The sequence below is a fragment of the Phyllobates terribilis genome, unplaced genomic scaffold (genome assembly GCF_046119375.1).
Source record: "Phyllobates terribilis strain yellow unplaced genomic scaffold, ASM4611937v1 Scaffold_5__5_contigs__length_657084704, whole genome shotgun sequence".
Classification (NCBI taxonomy): domain Eukaryota; kingdom Metazoa; phylum Chordata; class Amphibia; order Anura; family Dendrobatidae; genus Phyllobates; species Phyllobates terribilis.
Genome location: NW_027362765.1, coordinates 173,274,015 through 173,296,097, shown reverse-complemented (window position 1 = coordinate 173,296,097; position 22,083 = coordinate 173,274,015). Strand labels below are relative to the sequence as shown.

Sequence of the window (22,083 nt, the reverse complement as noted above, 5' to 3'; positions counted from 1 at the left end):
CTCATGCCGACTCTGGAAATATCCAAATAAAATAATGATTGATGTTTTTGTGCACACTCAATTTAGACCATGCCCTGTTCCTTCCCCCATGAATTTGCCAATAGTTAACCTTTAGTTTTGTGGTTCTCTTGACAAAAAGCACATCAGAAAATTAGCGGGAATTGTCAGTCATTATAATAGCCCATTAATCGAAGACCATCATTATCCCCAAATATAATATGTGAATATAATGCATACATTTCTCTAAATCTGTGTGGTTGGCAATTTTTCATCTGCTGTGTCCACATAGTTAATGAAATGCAGAGAATGACCAATGATTATGACCGTTACGTCTTTCATTGATTTTCTTTTAAGACAAATACAATGAATTTATTGAAGCAAATCGTTTAGAAGACTCCAAGGAGAGAATGAAAAGACTTCGCAAACTGGTAAAAATTTCCACAGATTTTATACACTTAATCCAAGGTGAAATCACAATGCGCTTTCAATACTGGGAGAGTTGAGCCCTGAAAACTTTGAAGACAAATTCAGTTCAATATAGATTATATCCATAGGTAAACTATATAAAGGTGTTGAACCATGGACATAACCTTTAATTTTCTGTAGCTTGATATTAGTGGCAAATCCAAACTCCCAGTGGTTCTGCGAGAGACAGAACAGCACAATGATCTGAGATTGGTTTAGTAGAACTATTGGGTGTCCATGTTGTTTGCCACCCGTCTGATCCTGGCTTATCCTGTAAATGGATGATGGGTGTGGTACTTTAGAGCTTTTCTCTTAATTTACATTGAAAAATCTGATCTCCTGACAGATTAAAGAACTCCCCTCATACTATTATGAGACTCTGCGCTTCCTGGTTCGTCACCTGAAGACTGTGGCCGATCACTCCGAGAAAAACAAGGTGATGATTCTTTTTCTTCTTTGTAACAGTATTACAAACAGTTGTGGGATATGCATATGCTGAATGATAATCTATAAGAGATCAGGATATCTGCATAGCGTAAAAAAGGTTTAAAATGATAAACCCGAGGAGGTTGTAAGGATAGATTGGCTGATGGAACCAGCGATTGAAGAACCTGTCACAGCTTACATCTGTCTGCTCAACAGTTTTCTATCTACAGCTATTGCCCCTCTTTCCCCCCAATATAGTGTACCTGTGGCTCAGCCTTATATACATATTTACTCATTATCTAGTATTGGGCATTCATACCCTTTAATCTTCTTACTTTACCATTGTTGACATATTGTTATCCTTCTTGTCAACACCTTATTTAATTATCTTTCTGTTGTTTTTTTAACTATTCTTCTAAAACTATAAAGGGTGTCTGTCTTTATTTCTCCTACCACTTCATTTTCACTGGTACTCAATGAATACCTGGCACTGATATCTGTTAATGAATCACAAATGGACTGCCATATTTACTTAGTTGCTCTTTAATTTACACTGGCATTGCACTGCTATTATCTGCTGTGTTCTCCTGCGGTGCGTGCTTGCCTCAGCAGAGGAGCTCTCGGGTGCAGTGGTCACGCGTCCTCTGACGTCCCCCTCCCCACCTTCCGCCTAATACCTCAGTGGAGGTCACTGACCTGTGATGTCGGACGCCACCTCCACTGCTTCCAGCGCTCCACACTGCTGATGCGAGCACCATCACAAACTGCCTGATACTAGGAGAGGTGAGTCTCCCAATAAATGGTCAACATTCACACTCCTACTTCACTCCCTTCAGGCTGATTCAACTTTTTATTGGTGTATTTGTAACTTTTTCCCCATTTTGGGATTTTATTTGCACTTGCACTTTTCATTGGTTGGTTGTTTACCTATTATCTTGGGACATCAATTTTATGTGTCTATTCTCTGCTGCTCTTTGTAGGATAATTTCACAATATTGCTGCCACATTTTGTCATAAGCGTGTATAGTTGAAGTTATATAGACGTGTACCTAACTATGTGATTGTACTTGTATACTTCACATGTTTGGGAATTTTCTTACTTGTATCAGTTTCATGCAGTTGGTCCCTGGGGGAGTGGGTCCTTTGTTCCACACTCCCAGTTTTTATTCTATTGTTCTGATTGTATCAATAAAGATTATTCCTTATTGTTCCTTCCATTGTTTATTGAGTTCTTGGATATGTTGGGACTATTTCTTTTAGTTGTTGGCCTTTTCTCTTGGGCACTTATATACATGTTATATAATACATCTGGGGTGATAAGTATCTTCTTGATGCCTCTATTAAAGTGATCAGATGATGGTTTAATATATTAGCTGTTAGATGCGTCTTGGGTTTCACTACATTAACTAGTAGGTATGATTATGGAATTTGTCAAACCCGTTCATTACTTTTCCACCTCTTGCTAAAACTAAATTGTAACCTTAAATTTTCTTCTGCAGATGGAGCCCAAAAATCTGGCCTTAGTTTTTGGTCCCACTCTTGTTCGCACTTCTGAGGACAACATGACTGATATGGTGACACACATGCCGGACCGCTATAAGATTGTAGAAACGCTTATCCAGCATGTAAGTATAGACATTTACATTCCCATTCCAGATATTGTCCCCATATATAGCAACCACTTGAGTAGAGTAATTGGAACTCCCAACAATGTAAAGGTTATCTAAGCTAGCCCTACCATCATACCAGATTCATTATAGTATACCCATGAGTAGTTGCACGCCTGAAACGCGTAAGGTGTTTACGTTTGTATTTTCTCATTTCTCTTTTTAGTGCACTATTTTTGTCTTTTAATGGATTCAAATAAACTGGACTAAAAAAAGAAATATCTATCTATCTCTCTCTCTATCTATCTATCTATCTATATATATATATAATTTGTGTGTGTGTGTGTATGTATGAATATATATATATATAGTACAGACCAAAAGTTTGGACACACCTTCTCATTTAAAGATTTTTCTGTATTTTCATGACTATGAAAATTGTACATTCACATTGAAGGCATCAAAACTATGAATTAACACATGTGGAATTATATACTTAACAAAAAAGTGTGAAATAACGGAAAATATGTCTTATATTCTAGGTTCTTCAAAGTGGCCACCTTTTGCTTTGATGACTGCTTTGCACACTCTTGGCATTCTCTTGATGAGCTTCAAGAGGTAGTCACCGGAAATGGTTTTCACTTTCCAGGTGTGCCCTGTCAGGTTTAATAAGTGGGATTTCTTGCCTTATAAATGGGGTTGGGACCATCAGTTGTGTTGTGCAGAACTCTGGTGGATACACAGCTGATAGTCCTACTGAATAGGCTGTTAGAATTTGTATTATGGCAAGAAAAAAGCAGCTAAGTAAAGAAAAACGAGTGGCCATAATTACTTTAACAAATGAAGGTCAGTCAGTCTGAAAAATTGGGAAAACTTTGAAATTGTCCCCAAGTGCAGTTGCAAAAGCCATCAATCGCTACAAAGAAACTGGCTCACATGAGGACCGCCCCAGGAAAGGAAGACCAAGAGTCACCTCTGCTTCTGAGGATAAGATTATCCGAGTCACCAGCCTCAGAAATCGCAGGTTAACAGCAGCTCAGATTAGAGACCAGGTCAATGCCACACAGAGTTCTAGCAGCAGACACATCTCTTCAACAACTGTTAAGAGGAGACTTTGTGCAGCAGGCCTTCATGGTAAAATAGCTGCTAGGAAACCACTGCTAAGGACAGGCAACAAGCAGAAGAGACTTGTTTGGGCTAAAGAACACAAGGAATGGACATTAGACCAGTGGAAATCTGTGCTTTGGTCTGATGAGTCCAAATTTGAGATCTTTGGTTCCAACCACCGTGTCTTTGTGCGACGCAGAAAAGGTGAACGGATGGACTCTACATGCCTGGTTCCCACGGTGAAGCATGGAGGAGGAGGTGTGATGGTGTGGGGGTGCTTTGCTGGTGACACTGTTGGCGATTTATTCAAAATTGAAGGCATACTGAACCAGCATGGCTACCACTGCATCTTGCAGCGGCATGCTATTCCATCCGGTTTGTGTTTAGTTGGACCATCATTTATTTTTCAACAGGACAATGACCCCAAACACACCTCCAGGCTGTGTAAGGGCTATTTGACCAAGAGGGAGAGTGATAGGGTGCTACGCCAGATGACCTGGCCTTCACAGTCACCAGACCTGAACCCAATAGAGATGGTTTGGGGTGAGCTGGACCGCAGAGTGAAGTCAAAAGGGCCAACAAGTGCTAAGAATCTCTGGGAACTCCTTCAAGATTGTTGGAAGACCATTTCCGGTGATTACCACTTGAAGCTCATCAAGAGAATGCCAAGAGTGTGCAAAGCAGTCATCAAAGCAAAAGGTGGCTACTTTGAAGAACCTAGAATATAAGACATATTTTCAGTTGTTTCACACTTTTTTGTTAAGTATATAATTCCACATGTGTTAATTCATAGTTTTGATGCCTTCAGTGTGAATGTACAATTTTCATAGTCATGAAAATACAGAAAAATCTTTAAATGAGAAGGTGTGTCCAAACTTTTGGTCTGTACTGTATATATGTATATGTAATATGCATACAGTGGAGAAAATAAGTATTTGATACACTGATGATTTTGCAAGTTTTCCCACCGACAAATGTAGAGGTCTGTAATTTTTATTGTAGGTACACTTCAACTGTGAGAGACAGAATCTAAAAATAAAGACCAGAAAATCACATTGTATGATTTTTACACAATTAATTTGCATTTTATTGCAAGAAATAAGGATTCGATAGAATAGAAAAACAGAACTTAATATTTAGTACAGAAACCTTTGTTTGCAATTACAGAGGTCAGACATTTTCTGTAGTTCTTGACCAAGTTTGCTCACACTGCAGCAGTGATTTTGGTCCACTCTTCTATACAGATCTTCTCCAGATCTTTCATGTTCCGGGGCTATCGCTGGGCAACATTGAGTTTCAGCTCCCTTCAAGGCTTTTCTATCGGGCTCCGGTCTGGAGACTACCCCAGGACCTGGAAATGCTTCTTATGGAGCCACTCCTTAATTGCCCTGGCTGTGTGTTTAGGGTCATTGTCATGCTGGAAGACCCAGCCATGACCCATCTTCGATGCTCTTACTGAGGGAAGGAGGTTGTTGGCAAAATTTCGCTATGCATGATCCCATCCATCCTCCCTTAAATACGATGCAGTTATCCTGTCCCCTCTGCAGAAAATCACCCCCAAAGTATGATGTTTCCCCCACCATGCTTCACGGTTGGGACGTTGTCCTCATTTTTCTTATTCCTCCAACCACAACTGGTAGAGTTGATGCCAAAAAGTTCTATTTTGGTCTCATCTGACCACATGACCTTATCCCATGCCTCCTCTGGATTATCTAGATGGTCATTGGTGAACTTCGAATGGGCCTGGACATGTGCTGGCGTGCGCAGGGGGACCTTGCGTGCGCTGCTGGATTTGAATCCATGACGGCATAGTGTGTTTCTAGCAGTAATGTTTGAGACTGGTCCCTGCTCTCTTCAGGTCATTGATCAGGTCCTCCCGATTAGTTCTGGGCTGATTCCTGACCTTTCTAAGAATCATCCTTACCCCACGAGGTGAGATCTCGCATGCAGCCCCAGACCGAGGAAGATTGACAACTATCTTGTGTTTCTTCCATTTTCTAATAATTGTGTCAGCAGTTGTTGCCTTCTCATCAAGCTGCTTGCCTATTGTACTGTAACCCATCTCTGCCTTGTGCAGGTCTACCATTTTCTCCCTGGTGTCCTTAGACAGCTCTTTGGTCTTGGCCATGGTGGAGAGATTGGAGTGTGATTGATTGAGTATGTGGACAGGTGTCTTTTATACAGGTAACAAGTTCAAACAGCTGCAATTAATACAGGTAATGAGTGCGGAGTAGGAGGGCTTCTTAAAGAAAAACTGACAGGTGTGTGAGAGCCAGAATTCTTGCTGGTTGGTAGGTGATCAAATACTTATTTCATGCACTAAAATGCAATTTAATTATTTAAAAATCATATAAATGTTATTTTGAGGTTTTTAGGTTTAGATTCTGTCTTTCACAGTTGAAGTGTATCTACGATAAAAATTACAGACCTCTCCATTCATTCTAAGTGGGAAAACTTGCAAAATCGGCAGTGTATCAAATACTTATTTTCCCCACTGTGTGTATGTATGAACCCACAAAATATGTGATAAAGTATTATTAGAATGCATCATTTTTTATTTTTAAAAATGTTTGTCAGATTTAAGCAAAGAGAAGAAAAAATAAAGGGCCAAATGGCAAGCTATAATTACATCAGTATTTTCATAAACAGGACCTTTCACCAAATTTTTCATGTTGAACTGGACACACAATGCACTAGTGACTGTAGAGCGGAGTTAAAGGTTTTGGGGTTTTATCAATTTCACCTCTCCATTATGGTGGGTGTTATCAGGTTTCGTTCAGGGCATGAACTTTTCTCATTGTATGATGCTGACCAATCATAAGCAGACAGCAACACTCAAAGGAAAGAAAACACGCCCACACAATAGCTTAGTGCTGGTTTCTCAGTGTGAGATGTATAATGTCAGATAGCCTGATCTCCTGGTCTATCCACCTGCATGAGTCAGTGTAGGGGAGGGGGACATGCTGTTGAATTTAACTGTGTCACATTACAAACCCTTCTATCAGTTCTTCTCCTTTCACAGTGCTGTCACCTCTGCTGTACTGCCCTTTCCCCCACACTACTTGTCCTGAGATGTGCGAATAATCACACTCTGCTGAGCTCAGAGAACCTGAACTAGGTGAACTCGCTGGGCAGGTAGATCAAGGCATTACATCTCACACAGGAGTAACCTGCCTGTTTTAGTCTACTCTTGTGTGAGATATAATGACATCATGCTCTCAAATCACTGCAGAGCGATTAAAAGTTGAGCACAATAGATATAACTGTGAGCTCTCAGCCCTGGAGGTGAGTACAGCAGAAATGACAGCGCTAGGAGAGGAGGAGAGCTGATAGAAGGGTTTGTAATGAGACACAACTAAACTTAGCTGCACTACCCCTCCCCTACACTGACTGCAGGAGGTTAGACCAGGAGAGGAGGGCTGTATCATTACATATCACACACTGAGATACCTACGCTATGGTGGGGGCTCGTTCTTCTTTCTGCTGTGTATAGTACTGCCTGCTAGTGGTTGGTCAACACCTTACAGGAAAAAGAAGTACATGCCCCCAATGAAACTGTCTGATAACACCTACTTGGACTTTATGAAAATTAATTCATTAGGATACAAATACTTTGATTGCCAATATCTCTGCAACAAAGAGGTGAGATAAAAAAAAAAAGTTTTATTCCGCTGTGTTGGTAATATTACGTCATGTGTCCAGTTCCACATGAAAAATTTGGTGAAAGGTCCTCTTTCAATACAATACATGTACTTGGGGGGTGATAAATATTTCAATACTGGACTTGCGAAAGGGTCTCGGGGAGTGCTAACAGTCCACTTGTTGGGAGGCACAAAATACTTGCTTTGCCCATGTTGCTGGCAACACACAACACGCCACTGGGTATTGGAGAATATTAGGAATCTCATTAGGGCCTATGGAAGCATCGAAACTAAGTATCAGAATTATATCTATATAATATAAATATGTTTATCCCTCCCGCCTGCTTACATTTTGCAGTTAATGCTTTCTCTCTTTTTCTTTTCTAGTCTGACTGGTTCTTTAGTGATGAGCATGAAAAAGCTGAAAAGGTAAGTGCACTCAGTAATGTTCAGTCTCATTGAGACTGTTGTGAGTGAACTCCTTTAATAATGGCATGTTGTGTCTTCTGTCTCACAGGTTTACAGTACATGCCCATTTTCAGGAAATTTTTGATTCTGTATCATTCATATAATTTCTATGTCTAAACTGGCTCCCATCCGAGAACAAACACATAGAATATAGCCTGGATCTGAACTTTTTTCTCCCATCCACGCCATAGATATAATGAACAAATGCAAGTGGACACATACTCTTGCGTGTCCTAGGTTTAGGCCCGTTAATCTATTTTGCTCCTCCATATTTGATCCATGGTTTGTATTTTAGACTCCCGTGGATGAATTTGATGCACAATCTGTACCAAATATTGAACATCTTCTGCCAAACATAGGACGGACAATAGCACCAGGAGACACCTCAGGTAGGTTCTGCAGCCATCATTGGAGTAATTGTCTTTGGGGAAACACAGTAGTCTTGGAATATTCTCTTTATGTAGAAATGTGCAGATATTCCTCTCACTGTCGGTTACACACATGTGACACTAGGCTGTGTTCTAGACACATCACACATCATCTTAAGGTGGAAACACAGAGGCCTGATCCACCCTGGCATGTTGTGACTTGTAATAATTCCCAGCCTTTTTTCCTTTCCTCCTTCTCCCAATATCTGTCCCTTCTCCTCCTCCTTTCTCTTCTCTCAGCGGATCTTCAGCAGCCGTGAACGGGTATGGTTGGTTTCTGCCGCTTTCCCTCCTAATCACTTGGTTGGTTGCAAGAGAGATGCTTCCTATATTACATATAAAATGTAGATCCATAAAGATGATAGCAACAGATGACACTGATTCATGGGCAAAAGTTCACCTGTCTGTCAGGGACAACCCAACTGAATCTCTGGAAAAAATCAAGCGCTGTCACTTTGCTATTTACTGCAGAGTGATGGTGGAGGAAAAGACCAGCTGTTCATCTCTCTTGTCTCCACCTATCGCCCGCCCGGGGATTTAACACATTTGATGGCTGTTACCGTGTGGCGTTGTCACGCTAATGTCCTGTGTTACTGCTGCTCTCACATACTTACAGAGCGGCACCAGCAAGTTGTCTGCAGGCTCCCCCACCTTCTAGATATACAGTGTCTCCTAAATATGCACTAAAATTACCTCCATTGAAACGATCATTGTTTTTCACCTTAATAGTTTTTCTTCTTCAATCTCATACTTTTTTTCTTAAGGGGCAGCTGTTATGAAGTCAGGCACGTTTAGCTTAGGGAACTCCTAAAATGCTGAATCTTGGATGTCAATTAGCTTGTAACCAGATATTTCAGTCCTTTCTATCTGAAAGTGATATACAGTAGTGTTCAAAATAATAGCAGTCCAATATGACTAACCAGGTTAATCATTGTTTTAGGTATAAATTATATTACCACATGTCAAACAATTTACCAGTTGGTGCAGTAGATTCTAAGAAAACCAACAGACTCAGCATTCATGATCTGCATGTTTTGAGTCTGTGTATTTGACTCTATGCAACATAGATGTGAAACAGTTCTAAAAAAAACTGTGGGTATACAACTAAATATTAAGTTAGTGATTCACAGAAATGCTAAATCCTCAAAAAAAAAGAGTACATATTGTGAGTTTGTAAAGACAAATGCAGACACCGCTATTTTTTAGAACAACCCAATGTTAATTTTTTGTTATTTTCTGTAAAGTAGTCAAAAATTATATACATTTCTCTTCATGTTTTGAAGGGTCACCTGATTCCCACCTGTTTCTTCACAGAATGATTGATCTCACTAATTGAACTCCACACTGCTATTATGTTGAACACACCCCCTTACAATTAATTATTCAAATACACAGACTGAAAAACATGCAGATCATGAATGCGGAGTCTGTTGGTTTCCTTAGAATCTACTGAACCAACTGGTAAATTGTTTCACATTCTGTGGACTTAGAGTAGAGAAACTACTATACACGCTCATTAGAATAGTTGACAAGCATTTGGGACCCTCTTCAACCTCATCATCAATTTATTGGTCTGCTTAGTGGGCGCTGTTCAACCTTTGATAGGGACTTGGACATTTAAATTCTCACATCTTACTTCCCCCCCACGTAGCCCCATGTCTTTCTTAATGCACCTTGCCCTAATTTTCCTCACCTTCATCCTTTTCTCCATCATCCATTTCTCTTATTTTGAACACTTCTGCACTGTAATGCATTTTCATACCTCTTTGGGTTTTATCCTTCTGTAAATATCATGTATCAGCTTAAGAATTGCATATATTTTCTATGGCCAGTACATGTTTATGTTGCACTACAGGGCATGTGGACATCATAGAGAGGGTCTCTGCTGGGGATTGCCCTAATACATATGTGTCAAACTCTGGCCCGCAGGATGGTTTATTTGGCCCGCGATACCAGAACCACCACCCCTATGTGGGGCCATTACTCTGTATGGAGGACTTTGTGGGGCCATTACTCTGTATGGAGGACTATGTGGGGCCATTATACTGTATGGAGGACTATGTGGGGCCTATTATACTGTATGGAGGACTTTATGGGGCCCATTATACTGTATGGAGGACTATGTGGGGCCCATTATTCTGTATGGAGGACTTTGTGGGGCCCATTTTTCTGTATGGAGGACCTTGTGGGGCCCATTATTCTGTATGGAGGACTATGTGGGGCCCATTATACTCTATGGAGGACTTTGTGGGGCCCATTATACTGTATACTTGTTGGCCCGAGACTTTGTCCAAGTTTTTCACTTTGGCCCTCTGTGTGTTTGAGTTTGACATACCTGCCCTAATAGAAAGCTTTCGTTAATGAGGCCCATTTTAGGCTACCTCTTCAGATCTGTTAAAAGCAAGAAATCCTTTACACATGCTGCATATAAAGCAGAAATGTGACATTCTCTCGACACATTTTTAGCATTTCTCTTCTCTTCTCATACTTTTCTTTCTGTTGACATTTCCTTCATCCCACTGTGTGTTCTCCCATTATTCTCTGCACTGTGCTGGAAGGACCTGCAATCTTCCCTTGTGTGTAGTCTTATGTGTGGGGATGAAGAAAGCATTTATTTCTATTAGTGATTGCTTTCTCTCATCTTTATGCCAGTTCACACACTTTTTTTTGCCCTTACAATTACCATGTCCTTTAGAATCTGATTGAGATGTGCAATGCCAATGGCTCCCACAGTACTAGCCAGTGATGGATGAGGCTTAGGGCAAAGGACGGGATCGTCCGCGTCTAGTGTAGTAACGGTTTTAGCCTGGAGGCAAAATAGATTTCACTTTTAATTGGTAATATCATCCTCCAGGCTCATTCTTCACAGGTAACGTTTGATTCTTTCTAATACAGAAATTGAGAAATAAGAGAGAATAAGGAGACTAGAAGAACAATCTTGTAGCAAAGGCTGCACTTTTGGTGTTGTGTCCATCATGTACTGTGTGTTAACCATATGTCTGTGGGTTATTGGTGGCCCATTTGTGCTCTATATGTGCCCAAGTGAATCGTGTAGAGGAAGTGGAGGTAAAAGACCAGACTAATCCCGAGCTCCATGATATATGTGATGGGAGGCCCGGGCTTCTTTAATTCTTCATTAATACTTTGTTATTCTCTGCTCAATTTTGTCTGTTTTCACTTTAGATTCAACGAATAGTGATTCAGCCAAAGCAAAGGTAAGAAACACTGAAGTACTCAGCTCCCAGGCCTGGAAATATGGACTGAGCCCCCTGATGGGAAGCAGCAACCTGTCTTAAATATAGTGTACAAACTAATAATGGTACAAGGAAGAAAGTTAAATGGGTCAATCAGTGCCGCTCAGTTCCACATCTAGAAGTGCTTGATGAGACACATCTGCCAAGACACGTCCACGATTGGTAGGAATCATGCCCGTGTCCTAGTGTAATGAACAGGATGCATGCAAGATATCTGTCGATTGTGCACACATCTTGGCGTCGTGTGGGGTCATACCATCATAGGCGTTTCTCACCTCCAATGTGGAAGGGATCGACGCTGGACAACCACTTTAAAGAAAAAGTTCCATCAAAAATATATGTTCCCTACTGTGCAAGTCTTTTACTGAAAGTATCACCCATAATAAATAAATGATAGCACACTGGTAACACAAATGCTAGGAGAAATGGATGCAGGGAAAAAAGAATCTCCTTTATACATGTGATGGACACAGCATTTCCATGGCTGAAGCGGGAATATCTCAGACCACAGGAGGTGGAGCTGCGGAAACGTCTGTGCCATGCTGTTTTCATAACTCCAATTAATTTCTATGGACGTTACTGCTCCTTGCTTCTTCTGTAGCTCCATCTCAAGTAATCAGAGCCTGGGCAGTTATTCCTGTTTCAGCCATGATAGGCCATCAATATCTGATAGATTGAGTTTTAGTCTCTGCACCCCCTCCGAACAGCAGATTATTGCATCTGTGGCGCACAGCCTGATATTGCAGCTCAGTAGAATTCACTTAAATGGAACAAAACTCTGCTACTAGACTCAGCCGTCACCAAAAGTGCAGAGCAGTGTCTGATATGCTCAAGTTTAGGAGGTGCTTATAGTTGGACCTCACCGATATTGATGATTTATCTTAAGAAGATGCCATCAATTTTGTAGTCTTGGAAAACCCTTTTGCATTTTAACATTTTAGTTCCCTGTGAGCTCTGACTTGTCATAAAGAGAAGTCAAAAATTTGCATCAATTTTATTCCCATCTGATCTATTGCAGATTCTTATTTTTTAAAGTACCAATAAAGCAATATGGATAAATATTTCACATTTTCTTTTTTCTTAAAGGCATCTCGAAAGGAGTTATATGCCCGTGATATCCTGTCCATTCCCTTCATTTCAGCAGTGAACCGCAAGCGCAGGAAGCGAAGAGATGAGAAGCGCTTTGGGAGCAGCACAGAGGAAGACGACTCTGAGCAGGAGGTAGCACGGTTAGGGCAGCCTGAGGCGGAGGTGGAGATCATAGAAAAGCAAGAAAAAGCTGAAGAACCCCAAGAGTCGTTGTCTTCAAAGACCCAAGAACGAAAGTTGTTGGATGAAGGGGACATTGACGCACAAACTAAAACCTCAGAAAGCAGGTGGCCAGCCCCTGTAGAAGAAAGGATCCCTGCCGATGCCCGATCCATTGTGTCGGGGTACTCAACTCTCTCTACACTGTGCTCAGAGCCAGCCTCCAGTGTTCGTGGTGGTGATGACGCTGATGATGAACGCAGTGAATTCAGCCACATGGAAACAGACACAGAGGTTGGTGGAGGAAGAGAGACGGAGCGACCACGCTCACAAGACTCTTTCACTTCTCAAAGGCTAATTCCTGGTGATACACTAGCTCGGAAGAAATTTGGGAAGGGTAAACTTGAAGGCTCTGAGGATCCAGTGTCCTCACATCCTCGCACACCTCAGCGCATTAGGCCGGCAGCAGATGATCTTTGTATGGCAGCAATGCGGAAACCTGGATCCCCAGAAACCCGACGTAGGAAAAGTGCTTGGAGACGACACACTGTGGTGCTCCCCGGGCAGCTTACTGACCTTAATTTCAATGACTGGAAAGAGCCAGTTCTTGGAGCAACATCAGCTTCTGAACCCAGTCCCCGCTTAAGTGGAGGTGCCTGGGCAGAAGCAAGGGACTCAGGACTGAGTAGCCTGGAATCTCAGAAAGCCAAAACCCCAGCAGTTCAAGAACCTGTAGCCAACAAAGGGTCCAAATCCCAGAATCCTTCTCTTCCTGGACTCCGCCATTATCTGTAAACACTCCGCTGTTACCATGAATGCCATGTGGTGGTCTCACTTCACATTTTAAGCATACAGACTTTTTCCCCTTGGCTTCAGCTATTTGGGGGGAGAGAAAAAGTTTATTTATTTTTTTTTTTTTTACATTGTCCTTTTTTTGTTCTTCTCTGGTGCCATCTTCTCTCACAATTGCAGCTACAGACCAGATACAGGAAGACACTTTGCAGGACCTAATGATGAAGTTTAGAAAGTGTCTTAAGTCCCCCCTAAAGAAATGTGGGCCACCACTAGCCGTTCATGACTGGTTTCTGTATACATAGGAGAGTGCACACATGGAGTAATTACATTTCTACAAAGCAACTCCTAACAGACTGAGCGGATCACTCCCAACTCTGCAACACGTTTCCCAAATATAGATTCAGACTATGGTGCCTTAATCCATTTTTTACATCGTTAACCCTTTTCCTGCTAAAGCTGAACCGTGGCATGTGCACAATACATGGGTGCATGTATATTGGTCTGTATAGATGTAAAGTACACTGTGAGTAGTGTATAGATGTACAGTAAAATTTCATTATTTCAGCATCTGATGGACCAGCGTGCTTGTGACTTGGCTGCAGGCTTTTATGGCTTTAGCCTGGCTCATTGTGCAATTTTGGATTTTATTGGAGTCGTAGATGTAAGGAATTTTACTGTACAGAGTTTCTTAATTTGTGGTCATCTGTATGTATGTAAAATAATACATACTATATGCACATACATAATATAAGTATGTATACATTACTATGCACACCGTATACTATTTGATGTACTGTCTTTTTGCAGACCAGCTAGCTGAAGGTTAATTTTGCCACTGGATACAGTATCCGAGGTACCTTAAAGGGAACCTGTCATCAGATTCATGCTGACTGAACTATGGCAGGAGACCACCTCAGACTATTCAGGGAAGATACATAGTCCCTTGCCCCCAGCTTTGTAAAGTATAGTACATAAAAGCACTCCTTAGTTGCATGGAAGAAAATGTTACTGATCTGTCATGTCCTGCTAAAGGTGCCACGCTTTACAAGACTGCTAACATTTTGTTCCTCCGGACCATGACCATGGCCCTATTAGGAGCAGTGTGGAGGATGATGGCACATAACTTTTCAAAGTATGTGTACGCAGCATTTGAGAGTAAAACATACCCGGCTGCAATTGTGCAGCCATTGTCTGATTCATGGTGTCAGTGGATCAGACAGCATGAATCTGATGACAGGTTCCCCTTCACGGTATATTCGCACACGTCAGATTAATTGCCAAAATTTCGGCTACTGACCCTTTTATATGAATCTGAAACAACCATGTTCATATAAGCAGGAGTGAATTTTCACAGAAGTTTCAAATCCAATTTTTCTGGTCATAAGGCTGTAAAATGTAAAAGAAGGAAACTGCATCCATCCTCCAACAAGCATGCATCTATTGAACTGAGCTAGCGTTGCTGTATTAGTCCCAGGAGGGGCCACTGAGGAGACAGCGGAGGGGGCAGAGGCTGAGGGGCTTGTGTAATAAGGGTCTACCTATGATTTGTTTTCTCTTTAGACTTTACTTCTGGTTAAACTCGCACTCTTTTCAGAATATCCTACTCCCCACTATTAGTCTGCTCTTATGCTGTGCACCAATGCACCACTTTAGTAAGTACTATAGTAAGCGTGTTATTACATAAGATTAGGGATAGCTACAGATGGGCAGATATCTGAAATAACTGCCCACATACTGAATGAGGTGTTAATTTATCATTAAGAACGCCTCGGGCTGGCTTCACATATCCAAAATATATGGTTTGAGTACAAACCACCATGTGTAGGCTGCCCATGTGTCTCCTGACTCAACCGCTTCATACATGTTTAGGCGGCTGTTGAGATCGGGTCAAAAAACCCACAGCTGGTCCGGACATTGCAGTCCTTACTCAGGCCGTGAATGTGGGACGTGTGGCACCAGCCTTAATCTGGGGAACCCAGCATGTCTGTGCATTGCCAGGGTAGACCACTTATTTCATCCGGGACTGTTCAATGCTTTGAATACTTGCTGACCGGTCCCGGCACAGATTAACCAGTTCTAACAAACTGAGATTGTCCAAGCCAGGCAACCCATTAAGGTGCTGTTGAGGGAAAGAAACTGAAGATAAAATTATAATGCAATTTTCTTTTCTGTGCTTTTTGCACCTCGGACACAGCATTGCTTTGACTATAGATATAGTGGCACCATTTCACAGTTGTTACAATTATAGTTCCCAGGTAAGGAGAACCTTTAATGATCTCCAAAGCAGAACTGTCCAAATCCCCCCTGTATAGGTGGAGAGAGGAGAGTGGCAGGAGGATTTACAAAGCCATTCTAGAAGACTTTGCAGTAACGTCTTTGGTAAATAGGAACTCGACTTGTCCCATTTCCGCACTTGGCCTCCGGCTGGAGAGTTGTAGGACTGACTGCCACTGCAGCCCATTTTTGGCCTCTGGGTTTCATTGCTTTTCCTTTGTGCTCCCTGAATCTTGTATATGAAATGTAAATGATTTTATAGAACTCTTTTAAACTGCAGCAAATAATATTCATCCCCATATGGGGGAAATATGTGCACCAGAGACCCCTGCTGTGTCCCCACCCATGAATGTGAAATGTCATGGTGCAGATAGCCCACTGTCCGTCCCAGCAGGAGACAGATATACCAGTACATCATCTAAGTGCCATTATCCACACAGATTTACCTCATACGGACAAGAAGCTTTTGTTATCTCTGCCGCTACCAGGCTGAAGTGTCTGCAGCATGCTATACATTACTAGCCGTGTACATTGTGGAGCAAAGTTCTGCAGCCTTTGGTACTACAACTCCCAGCATGTTGATTCACAACTAATAGCCACAGATTGTAGATCACTGGTGTGTAGGAAAGTTACTGGTGAGAGGTGAGGTCTTACAAGATGTCTATGCTTCTTTGTAGTATAGAAAGACATATAGACCCGGGCTGATGTAGGTACACAGCCTATTTGATGTAGCCCAGGCCCACTGAATAAGAATGGCCCATTTTGGCAAGTAAAGAAACTAGGGGAAAATATGAGTAGTGCAATAATTTTAGCTGTTTAGAAATGTCCTGGGGACCCCTTAAGAATGTACTGAGAATATGATAAAGGGTTCTGCTTCATAGGACTGCTGAAGCGTGTTGGAGACTGGACTGGTACTGATGGCATCTGGAGCTGAGCTGAAGATTTTTTGTCATGTGTCAGCTGCTCTTCATGGGTGTATACTGAGGAAAGAAGTTGAGGAGGATAACAGCACATATAGACCACTGCGTCCACTTTTTGCAGAAGCCTCCTGTATCTTATCTGGTTGTAAGCAAGTATCCGACAATGGCAGATTCAGAAACAGATGAGAATAGGACATGCACTGAGTTACTAAAGTTTAGGCTATTTTTTTATTATATTTTTGAGGCCTTTTAATTGCTTGCATATCGGGCCGGGTCCAAGTCCTGAGACCCCAACGGATAACTCAAAAAACCAAGGATGAAGTGCACAGTTCCTGCCTAAGAGCAGAGTATGGATTCAATAGAAAATCATGCACATGGGGCCCGATTCATTATTACTTTTGCGCCTGTTTTTGGTGTGTTTCTCCTATTTTTTCATTTGCCCTTTTTAAAGCCTTTTTATGCGTTTACCTGTTTTTTTTTGTTTGCCATTTTGAGGTTTTCAGCTGATTCACTTTTTTGCAACTTTTTAAAAATGTTCAAATTTTTGCATAAATGTACTTTAGTCCCTCTTGGAGTGATTTTATGTACACTTAGAATTTTGACACACATTTGGTGACATTTTAGCGGATCGTGTGACTTTTTTGCTCCCTAAAGTCGCCAAACAGGTTGAAAACAAAAATAAAGAGTATTTTTGATTTTGTGTAAAATTTATGAACCACGTGCCATTTTGAAGAATTTGGCACAACAAAAAAGTTAACGAATACTATAAGACAAAAAAAGAAAAGTCACTTTAAAACACGGTCTGTTGAATGACACGCTTAGACAGCAGCTTGGCGCTTCTACCTCCTGAGCTGAGTTTAAGGACTTAAAAAATATATATTAAAAAATTCTAAAGTTTGGTTACTCTTACATGGAATAGACACACTGATCCATTAAAATAAGGCATGTGTGAACAGCTTCATTAAGTTCTAAGGGCCAACACATGGGTGAATACATGGCTATATACTGAAGCTGTAAACCCCATTTTTGCCCTGGTCGCATGGCAGGCAGTCTGAAGCTGTAATTTATGATATGTGTAGCACACTGGTAGACTGCAATGAAATGGTTATTGGTTTAAGGCTCGGAGCAGGGTGTTGTCCGCTATGGACTGGGTAGTAGTGATGTGTACGAATTAAAGGATTAAAACGGGCTTATCCATCTGACCTGGGATTAATAAGGCACATGATCCACCAGAGGCCTGGACACATGAAGTTTTATAAATTGGAAGCAAGTACTGGAGGTGAATGCAGACCAGGCCTTGATAGTGTTATTTTTCTTGTTCATACACTGTTAGAAATCTGTATGTGACATTGACTAGAAAGCCGTACCACGTGAGGGATGATATGTGAAGTACAGTGCGGGATATGCAGTGGTCACCAAGGCATGCTGGGAGCTGTAGTCTCAACCAGAGGCTGCAGACCACTGAAGTGTAGTCAGAAAGCTAAGGAGTAAGGTGGTGTATGATTGGGTAGTGTTGGTGAAAAGTGACCATGTCCTGCTCCCACACATGCAAATGACAAGTCACAAGACAGGTAACAATACCGTGGTCCATTGGTGCACAGCAGAAATAACAGCAGACTGCAACTGTCTAAACTTATCTCTTTTTTTATCCTGTCGATCCAGCACTGACGCTTCAGTGGCCCTCCCGCTTTTGGTTAACAGGTGATAACATGCCATTCTACAGCCAGCACCTCCTAGTTATGGCAGCCACAATGAGTAGCCAAAGACCAGGAGGACCACCAGAGCAATCAGTGCTGGGTCAGAGACAAGATGCCAGTATTGCTTGTTTTACACCATTTGCAGCTGTTTTTTTTATTATTTTTTGAATCGACCCTTATAATCTAAAGTGGCTCCACAAAGCATTACTTCCCTGCTCCCTTCCCGCTAGTTTACAAATAGACCTTTCACTGCCCTGAAATGAAGGATCTGTTCTCATGGCGTTTTGGCAATATATATTGACTGTTACTTGTAATGTGTAATAACATAAGTGCTGCCTCTGTACCCCATCCTGGTCCCCTTCTCTTACTGCCTGTACCCTGCACCGCCTATGCCTTTCTATTATACCCCCTCTAAATGCCTGAACAGTGCCTCCAAACCTCTTCACTTATCTGTATAAAGTGTTCCTCCAGCTTTACATATAGCCTCTGGTGTATGACGGAGGCCGGCAGACTATGGCTCTGCATGTGCGGTCAGCCTCGAATATATAGTTCTGTACATAAACTTTACCAGACCCTTCCCAATAATAGCCTCCAGTACCCTATGCTTTTTAACCTTTTTTATTATCTCGACTGACCTCAAATCCCAAGCCCACACCTTCCATTACATTGTAAATATATATATTTATATATATGGACTTGGTGCTGCTAACAAACTGTTCATAACTCGTTGCTGCAATGTATGTTGCTCTTACCGATGGAATTCTGCAACGGTAGATCATTCATCGTGATTGTGCTGCGGGATGTTATTGGCAGCGAAAAGGTTAAAATCTACTAAAAAAAAAAAAAAGTGTCTGCTGAAGATGAGCACGTGGCGGCTCTAATGAGGTCTATACAGTAACATTGTGCATTGCAAGCCTTCTCGGCAATAAAGAAGTTAATACAACCCAGGATCCTTAGTGAAAGTGTTTTGTATAAAAACTGCCGCCATTCCAGACTAGTATTGTGACTAATGTATAATCCTGTGCTGCATATAATGTAAAGTATTATTACTCTGTTCTGTAAATATGGTCTCTACATGTGTAACATAATATAAAATGTATACAAATTTTTAATGTTTGTTTTTATTCTCCAGCTTTTTTTTTTTCTTTTTAATGGAGATACTGCTGAATAAAGCTTCTTGCATGTTTTATGGACCCTGATATCCTCCTGGATTACACAGATTAGATTACCCATCCATTGTCTGTCCAGAAGATGGGACAGAATCTGTACTCTGGAGCCGTATATAAGGACTGGTCATAAAAGCAAAGGCCCAAAGTTGGGTTAAAGGGATCTTGTCACCAGGTTTGTTCCAAATGAGAAGACCGGTATCTTTCAGCCCAGATATACAGCATTCTATAATGCTGTACCTATGCCCCCAATCAGGCCTGCAAGACCAGAAAAAGACCTTTTATAATACGCGCCGGCGGGGCAGTTCTGTCCGAGGGGCATCGCTGTCTTAGTCTGGCACCTCCTCTCTTCTTGCGATGCCATCCTCCTTGCTGCGTGTGACTGGCACGTCCTACGTCATCCACATATTGTCCCGAGGCATCGCGCTTCTGCGCAGGCGCACTTCTCTGCCCTTCTTTGACTTTTCCCGGCACATGCGCATTATAGTACTTTTCCCTTAACAGGGCAGAGAAAAGTACACCTGGCAGGAGCGCGATGCTGGGGACACTGTGTGGGTGACGTAGGACTCGTCATCCACACTAAACAAGAAGAGAGGAGGCACCAGACCAAGACAGCGACGCCCATCGGACGTTTCAAAAACATGAGTTAAGCCTAAAATCTTTATACTAGTTTTTATTTCCATGCATTGGGAACATTGCACTCTGTTTTCTAATTCAAAACATGAAGAGAAATGTATATAATTTTTAACTACTTTACAAAAAATTAAAATTGGGCTGTTCTAAAAAAAATAGCATTTGTCTTTACAAACTCACAATATGTACTCTCTTTTTTTAAGGATTTTGCATTCTTGTGAATCACTAGCCTAATATTTAGTTGTATAGCCACAGCTTTTTTAGCACTGCTTCACATCTATGTTGCATAAAGTCAGCCAATTTCTGGCACCTGTCAACTGTTATTCCAGCCCAGGATACTTTGACTACATCCCACAATTTTTTGCCATTTGTTGGCCTTGACTCAGAAACCGCATTTTTGATGTCACCCCCCCAAGTGTTCTATCGGATTAAGGTCCAGGGATTGGGCTGGCCACTCCATAACCTCAATTTTGTTGGACTGGAACCAAGATTTTGTCTGTTTACTGGTGTGTTTAGGGTTGTTGTCTTGTTGAAACACAAATTTCAAGGGCATATCCTCTTCAGCTTAAGGCAACATGACCTCTTCAAGTATTTTAATATATGCAAACTGGTCTATGATCCCAGGGATGCAGTAAATAGATCCGGCACCATATTAAGAGAAACATGCCCATATCATGATGCTTGCACCACCATGCTTCACTGTCTTCAGTGTACTGTGGCTTGAATGCCGAGTTTGGGGGTCGTCTGACGAACTGACTGCAGCCCTTGCACCCAAAAAGAACAATTTTACTTTCATCAGTCCACAAAATGTTTCTCCATTTCTCTTTAGGCCAGTTGATGTGTTCTTTCGCAAATTGTATCCGCTTCAGTATGTCTTTTTTTTAACAGTGGGACTTTGCGGGGACTTCTTGCTAAGAGTTTAGCTTCACACAGGCGTCTTCTAACTGTCACAGTACTCACAGCTAACTTGAGACGGTCTTTGAACATCCTGGAGGTGATCATTGGCTGAGCCTTTGCCATTCTGGCTATTCTTCGATCTACTCGAATGGTAGTCTTCCATTTTCTTCCACGTCTCTCTGGTTTTGCTTTCCTGTTTAAAGCATTGGAGATTATTATAGCTGAACATCCCATCATTGTCTTCACTTCTTGATAAATTTTACCCTCTCAATCAACTTTTTAATCAAAGTACGGTGTTCTTCTGAACAATGTCTCGAATGACCCATATTTCTCAGGCTTTCAAGGAGAAATGCATGTACAACATGTGCTGGCTTCACCCTTAAATAAGGGCCATCTAATTCACACCTGTTTCTTCACAGAATGATTGACCTCACTAATTGAACTCCACACTGCTATTATTTTGAACACACCCCCTTTCAATTATTCAAATATACAGACTGAAAAACATGAAGATCATGAATGCTGAGTCTGTTGGTTTTCTTAGAATCTACTGCACCAACTGGTAAATTGTTTGACATGTGGTACTATCATTTATACCAAAAACAGTGATTAACCTGGTTAGGCATATTGGACTGCTATTATTTTGAACACTACTGTGCAGCATATTAGAATGCTGTATATAAGGGCGGAAAGGTACTGGCCTTATCTCGTATGGGACAAACCTGGTGACCGGTTCCTTTTAAGTTCCCACAATGAGTTTTTGACCCTGCATATTTTTGCTCCCCAAAAAAAGTGTCTTACCGTTCCAGCAACGTGGATGGGATTTATAGAAATCTCATGCCCACTGTTCTTTTTTAACACTGCGTAAACTGACATGCGGTGCATGTCTGAAGTCAGCAACATGTCAATTTTTTTTGCCGGTAGGCTGAGTTTTATGTGCAGAATTTCCCCATAGAATTGTATTACATGTGGAAAATCGGCAGGTAAAAAACGCATATCCGGTTTTAGTGCTTTTCTGCTGCAGAAACGCAATAAAAACGCTTTTAATCCACATATG

The 22,083-nt window shown here is 41.5% G+C and overlaps 1 protein-coding gene across 4 annotated transcripts in view; it reads left to right on the top strand.

Moving 5' to 3' along the window:
- The window catches only part of ARHGAP23 (Rho GTPase activating protein 23), a 109,415-nt gene extending 89,892 nt beyond the window's left edge, over positions 1 to 19,523 (top strand). For 3 of the 4 annotated variants that reach the window (XM_073683469.1, XM_073683467.1, XM_073683466.1), the window contains exons 18-24: positions 355 to 428; positions 812 to 901; positions 2,391 to 2,516; positions 7,634 to 7,675; positions 8,010 to 8,103; positions 11,326 to 11,357; positions 12,483 to 19,523. In XM_073683469.1, the coding sequence (XP_073539570.1) occupies positions 355 to 428; positions 812 to 901; positions 2,391 to 2,516; positions 7,634 to 7,675; positions 8,010 to 8,103; positions 11,326 to 11,357; positions 12,483 to 13,439 (1,415 nt within the window). In that variant the 3' untranslated portion in view covers positions 13,440 to 19,523. Of the gene's footprint in view, positions 1 to 354; positions 429 to 811; positions 902 to 2,390; positions 2,517 to 7,633; positions 7,676 to 8,009; positions 8,104 to 8,382; positions 8,407 to 11,325; positions 11,358 to 12,482 lie in introns of all 4 variants that reach the window. The other variant, XM_073683470.1, reaches the window with a different exon arrangement.
- Positions 19,524 to 22,083: the final 2,560 nt, after the last annotated feature.